This window comes from Eublepharis macularius, chromosome 8 (assembly GCF_028583425.1).
Source record: "Eublepharis macularius isolate TG4126 chromosome 8, MPM_Emac_v1.0, whole genome shotgun sequence".
NCBI lineage: Eukaryota > Metazoa > Chordata > Lepidosauria > Squamata > Eublepharidae > Eublepharis > Eublepharis macularius.
In genome coordinates this window covers 141446075-141463542 of record NC_072797.1, presented here as the reverse complement: position 1 = coordinate 141463542, position 17468 = coordinate 141446075, and the positions used below count along the sequence as shown (strand labels likewise).

The 17468-nt window shown below is 49.1% G+C and overlaps 1 protein-coding gene across 2 annotated transcripts in view; it reads right to left on the bottom strand.

Annotated features, from left to right (window-relative positions):
• Window positions 1-443: 443 nt before the first annotated feature.
• CORO2A (coronin 2A) overlaps window positions 444-17468 on the bottom strand; it is a 97997-nt gene continuing 80972 nt past the window's right edge. For both annotated transcript variants that reach the window (XM_054987164.1, XM_054987163.1), the window contains exons 5-12: window positions 16981-17160; window positions 14239-14355; window positions 13053-13157; window positions 10392-10488; window positions 8390-8502; window positions 8211-8301; window positions 3158-3387; window positions 444-2543 (exon numbers count right to left, since the gene is read on the bottom strand). In XM_054987164.1, the coding sequence (XP_054843139.1) occupies window positions 2412-2543; window positions 3158-3387; window positions 8211-8301; window positions 8390-8502; window positions 10392-10488; window positions 13053-13157; window positions 14239-14355; window positions 16981-17160 (1065 nt within the window). In that variant the 3' untranslated portion in view covers window positions 444-2411. The remainder of the gene's footprint in view (window positions 2544-3157; window positions 3388-8210; window positions 8302-8389; window positions 8503-10391; window positions 10489-13052; window positions 13158-14238; window positions 14356-16980; window positions 17161-17468) is intronic.

Below are 17468 nucleotides of genomic sequence, written 5' to 3'. Positions count from 1 at the left end.
TCAAGCCACTGGGGAGACCAGCAGTGAAAACAGGCTTTGAGAAGTGATCTTAGCCCTGGCAACTGCAGGGGTCTCCCAGAGGCAAAAGTGTGAACGCTGTAAGCCCATCTCTGCACACTGACACGGACACCTACAGCCTAAAAGGCACCTCTCGGCTTGTGCCCAGGGCATCAATTATGATAAACAAGTCACCTCCTTCTTTTTGACTAATCAAGTAGCAGCTTTGCCTGGGCTTTTTTTCAGCAGGAACATGGTGGAACGGAGTTACGGAACCTCTTGAAAATGGTCACATGGCTGGTGGCCCCGCCCCCTGATCGCCAGACAGAGGGGAGTTGAGATTGCCCTCCGCGCCGCTCAGCGCCATCTCAACTCCCCTCTGTCTGGAGACCAGGGGGCGGGGCCACCAGCCATGTGACCGTTTTCTTTGAGGGCAACCCACTGAGTTCCACCACCTCTTTTTCTAGAAAAAAAGCCCTGCTTTTGGGAATGGATGCTTCTGTTTGTCCGTTCGCACTGCAACATGGGTCTCTGCCTTAGAGACTGAGACTTCAGAATCCCCGTCAGGGTCCCCCTTTTCAGGCTATGCTTCCACAGGTCAAGCACTGCACCGGCCTCAACACCTGGGAAAGACACGTCACGTCCGGTAACGCAGCTCCTCCCCTGACCACTGAGATCTCACAGTGAAAGGTGTATATCGTCCTGTGCGTGAAGTTCAAACACCAAACCTTAAGGAGGGGGGAATGCCAAATATTATTTATTTAATTGTGTTTTTATCCTGCCTTTCCTTAGGTGCCCGCTGCATGTTTTCTTCAGCATTAGAAAGCAGTTATAGGGGGTGGGGCTCTGAGCTGGATAGCCCAGGTCAGCCCGGTCTCGTCAGAACTCAGAAGCTCTTTAATGTTTCTAGTCCCCAAGGTCAGAAAGAAATGCTTAAAAGCCTGATAGATTCAAAAAGGACCTCTCCCATTACCACCCAGGGTTTGACAATCTTTGGACAACTGAAGTGGTCAGCCCTGAGACAGGCAAGGAAAATGATCTGGACGGTAGTGCTTTGCATGGACTAGCATGAAAGAAAAAAATTAACAAGGAACAGACTGAACAGAAGGCTGGGTGAAGCATCAGGTAGTTATTTGTTTAATTTATAATGAAATAAATGCCTGATGCTTCACCCAGCATCAATGGCCCAAATGGAAAGGAATCTGAAAGAAGAGCAGACTGAAGCACTCTGAAAAGTGGGTAAGAGATAGAATATATGATTGGGACCAGGCCTGGGACTAGGCCTTTCTCCGAACACTAGACTGCACTGCCTGACTCTCTGGCTCACTGTTCGGAGGGAAGGAAGCCGAAAAAGAGTAAAGGCAGCCCAGTGACAAGTGGAAAGAAGTCATCTTACAGAATGGGACAAGCTCTCCCTTGCTGGCTTAAGGCATGAACTGATCCTAGGAGGAAAAGACTATCGGCAAAGCTGCAAGATAGTTGTGTACCAACAGGCATTCTCCGGTTCAGACATGCTGAGCTTCAGCAGTAAGACCTGGCCGTCTTCCCCTCTGCTCAACAACCAAAATGTCCCTTTCAAATGCCTGGCATTTCTCCTCCTCCCCACAGTCAATTAGTCCGCTCAAAAGAGCCTTCTTGGTGAAGTGGTTAAAAGTGACAGGACTCTAATCTGGAGAACCGGATCAGGTTCCCCCCTCCTCTGAGTGATGCCAGCTGGGTGACCGTGGGTCAGTCACAGCTCTCTCAGAGCTCTCTCAGCCCCACCCACCTCACAGGGTGATTGTCATGAGGATAACAACATCACACCCTGTAAGCTGCTCTGAGTGTGGCATTAAGTAGTCCTGAAGGGCGGTATATAAATCAAATCAAATTAAGTGTTATTATTAAAAAAACATGATTTCTTTTGATAGTGGATTCCAGAATTCCCTTCTTCTGCCCTTTACCTGTAGGAAACAATAGTATTTGCAAAGAAATATCCATAAAGCTAATGGAGGATGATCTTCATCTCCTTTGGGGATCGTCTAGAGTACAGCGCTGGGCAGCCCGGCAGGGTCCAAAGAGAGTCCAAATAAGCACGGACGGGTGCTGCAGGCTGTTTGCTCCTAAGTGGAAACTCCACGCATGCAAAGGCACAGAAGGCTGGTGGGGGGTCTTTCTTCACCTTGAGGCTGCTCCAGCTTTTGTGGGGGAGGGACACTCGGGCCCATTTTAATAGGAGATCCTCGTGGAAAGCACTAAGCAAAACAGCACCAGTGACAACCCCGGCCGCACCCAGTGGCAAGAAACTGGGCATCCGACAGGAGAATCTGAGGTTTTTCCTTCTTCCAGGCCGCCATCTCCCAACAGTAGTAAGCGGGAGGCCACATTTTCCCTGGAGCTGAGCTCCCTTCTGCAGGCTGCCAGGCCACATCTGGTCAGAATCGGCCCGTATCCGTAGGAATGTTTTTGATCTCCAGCTCCAACTGTTTAATCTGGACATCCCGCTGGATTAGCGCTTCCCGCAGTCTCCGGATTTCTTCCTGCTGCCTGTAGAACACCTGTAGCAGCTAGAAAACAAGCAGGAGGTCTGTCACTGGGCTATCCATCCACTACGAACCTCAGTTTGCCCAATGGAATTATAAAAGGTGTGTTTGTGCAGAAGAACAAGGACCCAAATTTGGGAATGCCCCCTCCCATGGGTGCTACATTGAAAACAAATCCACATCTTTATAACGTGCTTTTGTTATATATATATATAACTCGTACAGAACCCTATTTTTATAACAATACGGTATTTTTAGCAATGACAATACTCGCTTAGGACTTCCATCCATCCATCGGCTTAGAGGAGTTGGCATGGTAGTTAAGAGCCATGTCCCCCCTCTGGCATACGTGCACCACAACATACAACAACTGTGGCACACCCAGGCATGGTGTGAATTCCTTTATTCTGGAGCCCAAGAAGGGAAGGGAGGGGGTAGGGAGAAGGCAGATTGCGCTCCCCCCCCACCCCCCACCCCCAGGAGAGGCTGAGCTCTCACCAGCAGATTCTGGATCTCCCGTGGTCACTGGTTCCCAGCACTGGATCTCCCGTGGTCACTGGGCTCCAAGCTCTCCCAGTTCATTTGCAGCTTAGTTTAAACTGGTCGTCCTAATGACGGAATCAGATACGCTGCCATACCTCATTTTCAGTTTTAGGTGGAGGACACTCAAATGCATCAAAGCCATTAGTCAGCCCCACTTTCTTGTCCTCCGGACCCCTTTCCTCTGCTTTCCAGTGCCCCCATTTCTCCTGGATTCTGCTTGGCTTTTCAGTGGTTTCGGGCCCGTTCTGGTACGGGACTGGCTCTGTTGCTTCCAGCGGTGAGTTTAAGATTACAGAGCCAGGTCTCAGCGACATCAAGACCGGACCTGTACACAATCGAAAAGAGCGTTTTGTGCACACACAAAAAACCAGGACAACAACAGAAACATAAAAAAGCTGCAGCATTTAAAGGACAGTGACAGCCAAGCCAGTGAAGGACAGAAATAAACAGATCTTTATTACTCTCTAGTCTACATTCCAATCCCGCCCAAAGGGGATGCCAAGGATTGCAGCAACTATCAGACAATCGCGTTAATCTCCCATGCAAGCAAAGTGATGCTCAGAATTATACAGCAAAGATTCTTACCACATATGGAACGAGAAATGCCAGATGTTCAAGCTGGATTCGGAAAAGGAAGAGGCACCAGAGATCACATTGCAAATTTACAATGGCTAATGGAACATACCAGGGAATTTCAGAAGAAAATCAGCCTGTTTTTTATAGATTACAGCAAAGCTTTTGACTGTGTGGATCATGAAAAGCTATGGAGAGTGTTAAAAGAAATGGGGGTGCCACAACATCTGATTGTTTTGATGTACAGCCTGTACTCTGGACAAGAGGCTACTGTCAGGACAGAATATGGGGAAACAGAATGGTTTCCAATTGGCAAGGGTGTCAGACAAGGATGCATATCATCTCCCTACCTGTTCAACCTCTATGCAGCGTATATCATAAGGAAAGCTGGATTAGATCTAGAAGAAGGTGGAGTGAAAATTGGAGGGAGGAACATTAACAATTTGAGATATGCAGAAGACACCACGTTACTGGCAGAAAATAGTGAAGACTTGAAACGATTACTGATGAAAGGTTAAAGGAGAAAGCGCCAAAGCAGGATTACAGCTGAACATCAAGAAGACAAAAGTATGACTACTGAGGAATTACTCAATTTTAAAGCTGACAATGAGGAAATTGAAATTGTTCAAGATTTTCTATTCCTTGGCTCAACCAGCAACCTACAGGGAGTCTGCAATGAAGAAATCAAAAGATTGAGACTTGGAAGAACAGCTGTGAGGGAGCTAGAGAAGATCCTTAAAGAAAAAGAAGTCTCTCTGGGAACCAAGATCAAGATAATCCAGACTATGGTATTCCCCATTGCTATGTATGGATGTGAAAGCTGGACAGTGAAGAAAGCTGACAGGAAGAAAATTGATTCACTTGAAATGTGGTGCCGGAGTTTTGTGGATACCATGGACAGCCAAAAAGACAAATAAGGGGGTACTAGATCAAATGAGTTGGCTTGACTCAATAAAAGAAGGCACGTCCTCCAGTTTGCAGGATCTGAGTAAGTCTGTTAGAGAGAGAATGTTTTGGACATCTATCATTCATAGGGTCGCCATAGGTCAGAGACGACTTGATGGGCACGTAACACACACACTCTCTAGTAACAAAGCCAAGCCATTTTGTGTGCAGGGTGGGTATATCCCACCCAACCCCTCTTCAAAATTTGAAATCTGAAAGAAATGTTGAGTTCTGCAACCTCTAGAAATCATTCAAATTAAGCAGTTTTGCAGGCTGCTTTCACACATGTTGAATAATGCAGATGATCGCTAAAGTGCATTGAACGTGCGTTATCCAGTAGGTGTAAAAGAAGCACATGCTCTTATTTAATACAATTCCACAGAATTCAGCACACACTTTACCCTCACAACAGCTCTGCAAGATAAACAGCAGTGAGAAAAGACTGGATCTTCTCTGCCTTGAGTCTGACACAAGAGCCACTTCTGCACCACAGAACTGCTCGTGCACACATCTCCCGAAGGGAAAAAAATCAGGCAGTCTTTAGGGTCGCTTATCCTTCAAGCACCTGGTTACTCTCCAGCAGCAGTGTGGGAGGCTGCTTTATATAAGGGTTTGTGCCACTGGTACCACGGATGCAAAGCCCAGCCTTCGAATATTCACAAGCACCATCAAGGGACAAAGTCACAGGAAAGCGGCTCGTGCCTTGCTGCTGCATAACCTGTAGACTTTCTTATAGCGGCTGGAAGCTTCACAGGTGTCCATATAGAGCAGCCTAATTTTGAGGGAGGCGGGGAGGCGGGCTCCTCTTGCATTAAACTCCCGACTCTCCTGTAGAAACAATTTTGCTCACTCACCTTCCCTAACAGAGCCTTAGACCTCAGATATCTGTCTGGCAATAAACTCACGGTAGTTTTAAAGGGCCAACACAGATTTAAAATAAATGAATAAATAACTTGAGGCTCCAGACACATAACCCCCAGCACAGACCTAGCTTAGCCTCAGGTGCCTGATGAAATTGCGCCCCCCCCCCCCTAAGGACGAATCCATCTGACTCCCCTGGACTTTGTATCAACCACCAGTGCTGTAGTTTTATTACTGTGCAGGTTCTTGTTTCAGACTTTCAGGTTACTATTTTAATACTGATGCCTTTTTAATATTTTTATTATAAGGCCGTATATTAAGTGCCTTGACCTGGATGCTCCAGGTTAGCCCGATCTTGGAAGCTAAACAGGGTTGGCCATGAAAGTACTTGGATGGGAGACCACCACGGAAATCCAGGCAATGGCAAACCCACTTCCCGTTGTCTCTTGCCTTGAAAGCCCCATGAGGGGTTGTCGTAAGTCAGTGTAAGGGAAATGTTCTCAAGCAGACCCCCAACGGTACAAATTTGATTCTTTAGTTCAGGCTGTTGTCTGTGCATGTCTGTGTTAGGCCTGTTTGGGAAAAGAGTCTCTTTGTCTCTTAACGGGATACACCTGTGGGTTGCTCTGTCCCCTTGAGAAATGTCCTTGAGAAGCTCAGAGCCTGGGAGCTGAAGTCATCTGCAATCTGTACTCCCCATAGTTTCTCATGCTGTAATGCCAAATAAGTTGCTGAGCCCTGATTGGTTCCTTGGTTTGGTGGGCTGACCTCCTCAGGTGGCAAGGAGTCTCATCGTCTCTTATTGTCCACTACCACTATGTCTGAGAGAGAGCTTCTCTGCTCCATGCCACTCTATCAGCATGCCTAGAGTTGGCTGGCACGGATGGACTCTTTGCTAATGCCTTGGTAAGAATGACCAGCCTTGGAACCAAGTCAGAGAATGGTTAGATAACCAACTTGCAGTATTTTAGTCAGATAGATTATATTTAGAATAGCAAAGCCTTATTTGCTTTGTGCCTTGGCTGAATGTCTTTGAAAAGCAATTTCTGCTTGGCATATGCTCCTATGTTCTTTCTTGAATAAACTACAATAATATATTTTACCTGCCTGTGTCCAGAGTTACTTGCCAAAGGTATGCACGCAATCAAGAGTGGACCTGAGGCCGAAAAGCCTCACAAAACACAGGCCAGAGCCTTTCGGGTAGTCCTGGGGGTCCTGAAGTGGCTGTGATTCAGCATTCAGGAATAGGAGTGAGGGTCTCGGGGTCTTGACAGTCAGCTGCAACTTAACAGCCTGTCTCTGTCTCTATCTCCCTCCCTCTCTCTCACACACACACACATAGAGCCACCTCCAGAGTCTGAGAGAAGCATTTGTATACTTTAACTAGGCTGCAAGAATTCTGTTTTTCTTGGCACAGCCGCTTTAGTTTATTTATTCACAACTTCCCCCTTACCTTGTGTCATAAAAACATGTGCTTTGCTTTCCCACTCTTAGGCCAGTGGGATGGGCTGCCTGCGATATGCACACTCGCCCCATTTTCGCCTCTGAATAAACAGGTTTCGCAGACTTTCCCATTATTTGAAAACCTGCAAAACCTGTTTGAGCAGAGACGTATATGAGACAAACAAAATATGTGTACACGCCAGGTGAAGCAAAACCTCTTCAAGGCATTGCAACCCACTTAAGCTCAGCTCCTGTGGTAAATCTCCACCAACGAAAGGGAATTTCTATCACTGGAATGGGACGTCTCCTCTTCCCTGCTGCAGCCAGAAATACTCCTAATGGATGCATCTGACAAAGAGAGCTGTGGTTCTCGAAAGTGGGTTAGTCTTAAAGATGCTACTGGACTCTTTACTATTTTGCAACTACAGACTATATGGCTAACTCCTCTGGACCTGATGGACAGGGGGTCTTGAGGAACAACATGAAGGATGAATGCAGGGGTCTGCAGTGGGAGCAGGGACTCAGGGAAAAGTCACCCCCCAAATACACACCCTTTCATTCAGCAGACATTTACCATGGGATCTAAGCTGCTGTCTCTTGCCAAGAATTTTATTTACAGATCTGCATCTGAGAGCCAAGCTACAAGTGACTTTTTTCACGTGGAGAACACGTGATTGTTCTCGCAAATTTTCCTGGGAAGTGTAGTCCCAGTGTCCTTCCCCTCTCTGTTAGAATCGCTGCCTGAAGAGCCAGAGAAAGCCGGCTGCAGCAGCAGCTTTTGCAAATTGTTCCTCCAGCCACAAGCCTGCTCTCAACGATCGTTTGGGGGCGGGCAGCTGCAGTTTTCTCCCTGGGCGTCCTGCCCCTAGGGAGCTGCTCTGGAGAAAGCCGCTGTGTCGGTGAAGCTTCAGCCGCAGCAACAGCGGAAGAATCTGCTGCTGCTCTAACATGCCCTCATTCCAGTTTTTCTCTAGGAGCTCAGAAGCAAGGGAAGGGCGGCTTTCTCCAGAGCAGCTCCCCGGGAGCAGGACGCCCAGGGAGAAAGTAGCAGCTCCCCCCGCCCCCCAAACGATCGTTGGGAGCCCTCTTGTCCAGCAGGCTTGTGACTGGAGGAACGATTTGCAAACGCTGCCTCTTCAGGCAGGGATTCTAACAGAGAGGGGAAGGACACTCGGACTTCACTTCCCAGGAAAACTTGCGAGAACAATCACGTGTTCTCCACGTGAAAAAAGTCACTTGTAGCTTGGCTCTTAAGAGGATGCAGCATACACACCAGATAGTTGACAAAATGGTTCTGGCTCCTGCTTTTTCAGTGCGAAGTCTGACCTTTGTTTAAGCCGTTCAGCCATTCTTGCGCTGTCAGTGCTGGCTGGACTCCAGCTGTCAATGGGTAAATGTCTTCCTGGTACGATTCAGACTGCAAAGACACAGCAACACGCATTGAGGACGTCAGAGCAAGCAGCCCCTGCAGGCAACCCCACCCCCCAGTCGCAGCCCTCACTCACCCGCCGAGGCACAATCATCGAAACAGGCTCAATCAAGCTCTTCACTGGAATCAGTTTATAGAATCGGAAGATCTCACAGGAAGAGACATCCAGACCCCTCTTTGGCATGGTTCCTAGAGAACAAGGATACATCTACACAGTGGGACAAATAACACGCACAGTGGCAAACCCAGGGCTGGGGGCCCTGGCTGCTGCTTCCCTCTTGCAAAGAAGGGGACGGGGGATTCACAGGCAAGAAGCAGAGGACTGCTGCGTGCAAGGAACCCCAGCCTTGCTGAACCTGTGGGCGCTTTCGAACTCTGGAGGAAAAAGTAGTAGGTGTCATTGCAAAACGGCTGCTGTGTGTGTGATGTGTGTGCGTGCGCTATCAACTACAAAATGGCTGCCACGTGGGGCTGGGGTCAGTCACAAAATACAACAACAACAACAACAACATCATTCAATTTATATACTGCCCTTTCAGGGCAACTTAACACCCAGTCAGAGCAGTTTACAAAGTATGTTTTTATTATCCCCACAACAAACACCCTGTGAGGTGGGTGGTGCTGAGAGAGCTCTGAGAGAGCTGTGACTGACCCAAGGTCACCCAGCTGGCTTCAAGCGGAGGAGTGGGGAATCAAACCTGACTCTCCAGATTAGAGTCCTGCGCTCTTAACCACTACACCAAATATTGGGAGGTCCTTGGCCAAGCATTTGCCTACAGCGGAGGCAGCTGTTTCCAAATGTGTGCTCCCTGTAGATGTGAAAATGGGCTCTTTTAAAGCACCTCCTGCTCCAACGAGGTGGATGAAAGCCGTAATTGGCTCCTTGCTTTGGAAAAGGAGGACACAAATGCCAGGAAACACATCAGATGATGTGTTGTCTGGCACCCCCACACAGCTCCATAACGGCAGCAATTTCCCCCTTCCCTTACACACAGTATTGTTTCTCATTATTCTCCCAGTTTTTTCTTCAAGTTTCCCGTTTTTTTCCCCAGACCTCTTTTGGAACGGTCTGAAAAAACAATGGAGAAATCTTGAAGAAAAAGGTACCTGGGAGGTGGAGGGGGGGACGGGACGACGACAATGAGACAAATGATACTGAGTTTAGGTGGGGGAGAAACCACTAGGCAGCCTTCCTGTCACTTTACAGCTGCTCTGCTCCACTCCTTTCGTCACCTGCGGCAGGCAAGCAAGGGGCAGAGAGGGGAAGGGGACTAAGAAGTCCTTGCTGCCCCTTCCGCTACAGAGGAGGAATTTATCCTAGAGGAGAGTTCTCCGGGCTGCTGCCTGACATTACCCCTGGAAAGCAAGGCTGCACAGTCAAGTGTCCAAAACAGAAAACGATCGACCCAGACCTTCCTGGCTGAGCTGAAAATCCTTTAAAGCTTCAGACTGAAAGGTCTCTCCTCTGTTTAATGTGAGGCTGGCTTCACAGCCCCTGCTAGATTTTGAGCAGCTTAGCGGCTGTTTTTGATGGTGGCTTTATGAACTGTATACATCATGCAAAGGGGTTTGGGCGTGACATTTGTACGCTGCTCTGAGCACCAGTTCCTTGGACAGACTGACTAAGTCAATGTGATTATACTGTACTGTGCTTACACATTTGGACAAAGACATGAGAGAGGAAGGGGAAAGTCTCCTCAGAAAAATATTTTCAAAGGATCAATTAAAACCCCAATGTCAAGCTTCTCTTCTCTGCTGCCGAATGACTGAGGGTCAAGCTACAAGTGACGAATTACACTTGCCTGGCAAGTGAACAGGGAGGAATCCACGTGAGTCTGTTCACTTGCCAGGCAAGTGTAATTCGTCACTTGTAGCTTGACCCTCAGTCTGCCTTCCAAGAGCACGGAGAAACAGCAACGGACGTGCTGAGCCATGTGGCTCTGCTGTGACAAAACTGAAGAGGAGGAGAACACAGCAAGGCCTGTTATCAGTCTCCAGCCAGCTGCCTTCCCCAACAGTTACGCACACACCCGTTTATCACTATTCCAGGACTGCTCATGAACCGGCTGCACACTTACCGATTCCTTTCTGGGGTAAAGGGGAACGGTATTCCATCAGGTAATTGAGGTATGGCTTCTCCAAACTTATCTCGTAGTACCTGATGTTCCCATCACCCTAGACATAATGAGAGACAAAAAAGGGGGATCAGCGCTGAAGTCATGTTGACACCAAGGAGAGACCGTTTCAACTTCTGACACCCTTCCGAGGAGCACGTTGTTGTTGAAATGGCAGAAATAGGTAAGGCCCTTTGTGCAAAAGAGAGCCATAGCAGAGGAGCAGTCGGAGCGCTGGACTCATTCAAATCCTGAAGCGTGCTGTGTAAGCCCTGATCGCCGCCTCTAGTGCTTTACGAAATCCTGACTGTGGTGCCGTGGACTGCCCATGTGCTTCCCGGGACTTGCACTGAATAAACACGTGGAAGGAGAGATTCATGCTGCTCCCTGCCGGCTGACTGACTAGAAAACCTGTGAGCTCATCCTGGGCAGCCATGTCACAGCCAAGCACCCCCACAGACACAAATCTTAAGTCTCTGAGCTTGCAAAACTCTGGTCGCAAAGTGAATAGGCCCACCTTTTCTTGGGAAACTAAAACCAAACGCTTCTCCAACACAAAGAATCAATCTCAGCTTTATGGAGCTTGCTGGGAGCATGAAGAAACCAGCTGCATCCCAGGAGGACATTTGGCTCAGAATCTTACAGAATGCAGTGGCTGGCTTCAGGCTCCATGGCAGCCATTTTGCTATAGGCCTCGCCCGGCTGGCCCCTCTCCTCTAAGGAGAGATACGTGTGGAAAGACTCTTTCCCGTGGGGGGAGAACAGTGGACCAGAGGGCCAATTTTAGCAGGAGAAAGTGCCCCCCCTCCCCGGGAAAAGGATTAAGTCCTCCTCTCAACGGCCAGCGGTCCAATCACGTTTAGAGACCTTCCGCAAGTTTCTCCTATCACCACGGTTCTAGTAATACCTCTAGCCTGGCTCAGTAGGAATCATTCTCCCATCTGGGGTTGTGTTGTTGATCAAGCCTAAAGCCTCTAAGAGGGCAGGGATCCATCTGCTGCTGGAGGAAGGGGAGAGCTGCAAGAAACAGCTGCATTGGACTAGGATTGGGGAGGCCCCAGTTCGAAATCTCACTCACGAGAAAATAAGAAGAAGAGCCCTGCTGGATCAGAGTCTTGTTTCACACAACAGCTTAACCAGCCATGAACGCCTACTGGTGACCTGTCACTCAATCCCTCTATAGGGCCAGTCACTCCCTTCCTCTTATCCTCTCTCTTACCCAGGGCTTTTTTTCAGCAGGAACGCGAGGTAATGGAGTTCTGGCACCTCTTGAAAACAGTCACATGGGTGGTGGCCCCGCCCCTTGATCTCCAGACAGAGGGGAGTTGAGATTGCCCTCCGCGCCACACGGCGCGGAGGGCAATCTCAACTCCCCTCTGTCTGGAGATCAGGGGGTGGGGCCACCACCCATGTGACCATTTTCTTTGAGGGCAACCCACTGAGTTCCCCCACCTCTTTTTCTAGAAAAAAGCCCTGCTCTTACCTCAAAAGACTGTTGGGAGGATAAAATGGAGCTCTGGATGATGTTACGAGCTTTGTGACCTCATTAGGGAAAAAGTGGAGTTGCAGTAAATGAATATATGATTGCAGCAGAGTAAGTGGTGACCACCTGGACACATGCTCTGCTCTTGTCGCAAGCCTTTGTGCAAGAGCAGCAGACTAGTGAAAGGAACCCCCCTGAATTTCCTCTCCTGCCCTGCCCCTGAACACTTCAGTGAGGAAGGTAAACAACTGGAACCCTGGACCACGTCTGTTTCTGGACCAGGAGCCTTTCTGGGCAGCAAGTACTGCCCAGAATTTCAGCTTAAACATCAGCAGCTTCTCTTAACTCCCCTGGTTGCCTATGAGGGGAAGGTGAAGTTGGCATAGAATAAAAGGGGCGTGTCAGAGATGCCTCCTGCATATCTGCCATGAATGTATATGGGCTCTGCCTCTGGTCGCTGAGATTGTGGGAAGTTCTTTCTTGCTGCAATGCCAGTAGGTTATCTCGCAAATGTTTACTTTCTCTTCCTCGCTCCGCTGAGCCAGTGTCCTTGACTGCCAGCTGAAACTGGCTCAAAATGTATCCTTCTTGAGAACCAAAGATAAGTTCATCATTCTCACTGTCTACTCTAAAACAATGTCTCACTCCAACCCCCCTATTAACGGTCCTCTTTCCCAAGGCGGGAAGATTCCCTATAACGAACATTGCCAGCCCCACATACGTCACTTCTGCCAATTCCACTGTCTGAGCACCTTGTACCGAATGGATCTCTAATAAAGTTACTTCAACTGGAACTCCTGTGTGTTGACTGTGGAGAACTTGGGGATCTAACTGCCAGGGACTGACAGGGAGATATTAAATCCGCAAATAACCCAAAACAAAAAAGTTTAAGGGGGGGGGGAATATGTAGAGTAAAAGCCAACCGTAATGACTACGCAGTAAGTGTCCCAAAATAACCATAACATACAAAGCTTATGTATCACAGAACAAGAGAAAAGTTTTTAAAGAAACATTTTGTACGTCAGGTAGACCGCTCATGAAGACAGCAACAGTGAAATCGTGTTTATTTGGAAGGGGCCAAGGAATCCCCGGAGGCCTGTCAGGGCACTTATTCACGCCTTGTGCCACAGGTAAGAACTCACCTTGCCCAATACATACAGCATGTGTGTGTCAGAGTCATAGAAAGGAAACAAGAGCCCCGACGAGCCGTCAACGTCCTCCTCTAGTAAAGGCACAGAAAGGTCATCCTGCAGAGAAAGGAGAGGAGGGGGAGATGCAGAACAGCTGCGGGAAGATTACACCATCCCTCTACAATGAGAAAGTGGGGGGATAACTGGGGAGCCGAGGGAGGGGAGGGGAGGGCTAGTTCTCAGTGAAGTGGGGAGCCCCTGCCTGGACTGAAGATGGAAACCTATGTAGCCGAATTTTCTTCCACCCCTAGAACATCCCTCCACTCAGAAAGCTAGATTATCAGGGAGAGGAGTTCTATCATCAGGCTTCTCCCTGACGTGTTAGTTTTCTACGTGAAGGGAATTGTGCGTGCGTGTGTGTGTGTGTAGCAGCGTTCAAGTCCTGTGAGGCACCACTAGGTTTCCTAACACAATTCAGCCCCAATACAGGTTTAAGAACTACAGTTGATCAGTGCCCAACTAAGCCATGCCACGGCTACGATGGCTCGTAAACAGGCACATACCACCTGCTGTTCCAGAGAGGTTCCGAAGGCAAGAGTTTGGCCCTCTGGGTTTAAAAAGGAAGAGAGAAAAAGTCTCTTTTCCTAGGCAAGTCTAGCACAAACAGAACCCAAGTAAAGCCACGGAAATTGTCTGGACCTTCTCCCCCGTGCCTTGGGGTACCATCAGGGCATGCTCACTGTAGGACCACCAGCCTCTCTTCCCTTTCTCACCCTGCCCTGGGCTCTGAGCTGGAGGCTGCCACTAGCCGACCTCCAGGTTTGGAGAAGGAGGAAGAGAAAAATTCAGAAGGGAGCAGCATCTGTTTGCAGACCACACAAAAATCAGTCTTTAAACATTTAAACCCCTGCCATTTCTTGGTTTGACAAGTTGCGCAGTCTGTTTGTACGTTTAAACATCCATCCGATTTATACTTTTTAAAAAGTTGCTTTCAATGCCTTTGACGACACACAAGGCACGGCAACTTCGGAGCAGAAACAAACTGCTGCTCCTGGCGCCTTTGTGAGATTTGTTTCCGCCTTCTTTGCACAGAGAAAAATGCAGCCATCCTGTCTTAAATGACTGCAGAGCAGCAAGACAGGGCCCTAGAATGGTCCCTGGGGAAGCGGGGGGGGGGGGGGGAGGCTGCCTGACTCACCTGGTCCCATAGTGCAATTTGCCTGTTATTCCACCTGGACGTCCCCGTGGAGATGAGCTTTTTCATATCGCCTAAAAACAAAACCTTGTTCACTCGGTGGGACTTGTTGCTCGCCTCCTGCAAGAAAACACGAAGTGTCAGCGACAGGGAATCACCTGCGCCGCGTGTTTCTCTTTCCAATTAAGCTCATGGACTCTCGTGACGAGTTTTTGCAGTTCTAGGCAGTTATCCCAGCCTAAGCCCTCCAAGATCAAAAAGCTGTGATGGGAGCCAATCTGTGCTCTCAAAAACCCATCATCGCTACAACCAACAATGCTCATGTATCCGCATGTTCAGTAGCTATGTTCTGAAAGGATGCCGGGCCACCTGAGGTGCGGTTGTCAAACGTATTTATTTATTTATCCCATTTTCACCCAGCCTATCTGCCTACAGGGGACCCAAAACAGCCAATATTGTTCTCCTCTCCTCCAATGGAATCTTCACAACAACCCTGCGAGGCAGGGTAGGCTGAAAGTGTAACCAAGGTCCCCCTGTGAGCCTCCACAGCAGAGTGGCGATTTGAACCTGGGTCTCCCAGGTCCTCCTGCAACGCTCTTAACCACTGTACCGCACTGGCTACAAAATGAAATCAAGTTTTGGATGTAGAACAGCAACAGATGGGACCGGGCTTGGATGCTAGGAAGTTGTGTATCGTAGCGGGGAGGATCAGGGCAGGCCGGAGTAAGCCAGGATTAACTGGGAGTGGGGCTGATAGAAGGATTTCAGCAGCTAAATTGTGCATGGGGGGGGGGTACTCTAAAGAAGCATGCAGCTGAGTGCCTGGCCTCCACACGCTGCCCTCTGTGGGGAAGGGAGCAAGCTCACCCACTGTTCCAGAACTAGAAAGCAACCTGCTCTCCACCCCACACACCTGTCTGGCCTCCATTGTCCAGGGGAAGAGCCTCGCTGACCCAAAGAGTCTCATAAAACGAACTCCCGTTAGCACAGAATCTGTTACAGTGAACACCCCAGCCCTCTGCAATACCTTGATCTGGCAGTACTGGAGGGCATTTGTTAAAAAGAAAAAAATAAGAGAAACAGGGAAGCTTCTTCCGAAGTGGCTTTGTTTACACAACATTTGCAAGGTTTCTGCAGCTGGGGACAGAAAGGAAGACTACATCTTGTACAACAGAAGTCGCATGTGAACTAATAATGGTGCAGAAGTCCACAGGGGCAGACCCAGATTTGGGCCACGTTCGGCAGAGGTTGCAAAACTTGGATGCAAGATGCTTCTCGGGCCCCCACCACCAATGGTGCAACGCATGCAAGAGGGATACTTGCAAACACCACGTGCGGGAATGACCTTGGGGCGTTCTTTCAGTCATTCTGAGGGCAGCAGCTCAGCGGAAGAGGCCAAGGGACTGCTAAGAATCCCAAGACCCCTCCCAAACGTGCACCTGCAAGGGCCCGGGGGGAAAAACTAAACTAAGTAAAACCAGTTTCATATAGTCCCTTCACACGCTGCAGTAAGGACAGAGTTAAGCCTCTGAGGTGCAGTTGCTGACCACAGCTGATGAGCTACTGATGTGCTATGGAAAGAAAACTGCTTTCAAAAACTCAAATGTGGATTCTCACCTATCAGGGCCACCTCCACGTTTTCTGCAGGGTCCCAGCTGTGAAACCTGCAATGAACTCTAGGCAAAAGCTCTTCCTTCACCTGCTCACCAACTACTCCTTAATGCAGCGACGTTCAGCGCCTTGGGGGCCACATGTGGCTCTTTGACATGCCCCTGGTCGCTCTTCCAAGCACCGTTCTCCAACGGGGAAGTAGATGCCCACCTCTCTCCCTTCTCTGCAGTGGCTGCCAGGAGGGCGACAGGCAGGTCACAAAGGAGAACAAGCCCAACCCGTGGTACGGCAGCCCCCCGGGAAGAGAACTACCCGGCCACAGAGGCAGTTGTGGCTTTACCGCCCCCTTCTCCAGTTATCGATTTGCTCCCCCCTGAGAAGTCTTGACAATCTCGTTCTCTTGCCTGAGCTGCTGTGCCTCATGCTGAGAAGAGAGTGCAAAGACAGAGAGGGAAGCCCTGAATTCAGCCTCCCTCCAGATACAGCTGCGGTGGGGATAGACAACCCTCTGTGCTCAGAAGTTGTCTGGCAATTTAAAAGGACAACAACAACAGATTTATATACCACCCTTCAGGACAACACCCACTCTGAGCACTTTACAAAGTGTGTTATTATTATCCCCACAACAATCACCCTGCGAGGCAGGGTGGGGCTGAGGGAGCTCTGAGAGAGTTACACAAGGTCACCCGGCTGGCTTCAAGCAGAGGAGTGGGGAATCAAACCTGGCTCTCCAGATTACAGTCCCGCCGCTCTTAACCACTACACCAAACTGTTGACATTTAAATGATAACATTGTTGATAGCTTAAAAGGGCTGCTTTGGTGGTGAAGAGAGGTCACAACAAAGACACAACAAAGACAAACAAAGGTCCAAGCTCTGCTGCAATAAGCTCCTTTATCCTTGTGAAATATTTAGTTACCGCCTTGCTTGCGAATGTGACAAATCTGAAAATCCCAGTTTACCAGATATTACCAAATACGTTGATGTGGGATTAGATCTGCTGCCTGTCCTTTGTGCAGCATGTTCTGTCTCTGGCTACAAAGCTTCAGGGGGGAAAAAGATGCAAGCCCCTGCTCCCCATCTACGCGAGCCCTCCCTTGCATACGAGAACGGTCCTGATGAAATCTCTCCAGACCTGTACCAGGGTTCCTGCTCGTGGGTCAAGGATCCTTATTTTCCTGTCCCTGCAGGCTGTGGCCAGGAGGCTCCCATCTGTGTTGAATGACATGGAGAGAATCACGTCTGTGTGAAAGCTGATTGTCTTCACCGGCACTTGAACGACGGACTCTTTGGTGTCAAGGTTCCAGATCATGACCTGCGGCAGAGAGGGAGGGGTGCTCGTCAGTGCCTTCACGAAAGAAACAGCACAGTGACCGACAGTGTGCTTCCTCCCCATGCACGGTACGGAGGAGACCCATGCCTGGGGTAAGCTGCTGTCACTGAAAAAGGGGGAGGAAAACACGCAGGCAAGAGATCTGCCTTAAGGTAATCCAAGTTCTGCAAAAGCCGTATTTGAATTCTGCAACCCAAATAAACGATGGAAACAAGATCCATGCTTCTTTGTGTTTGGCACTTTTTGGGGGGATAATCTGTACTCTGCTAGTGTCGAAGAGCCCTGTGGCA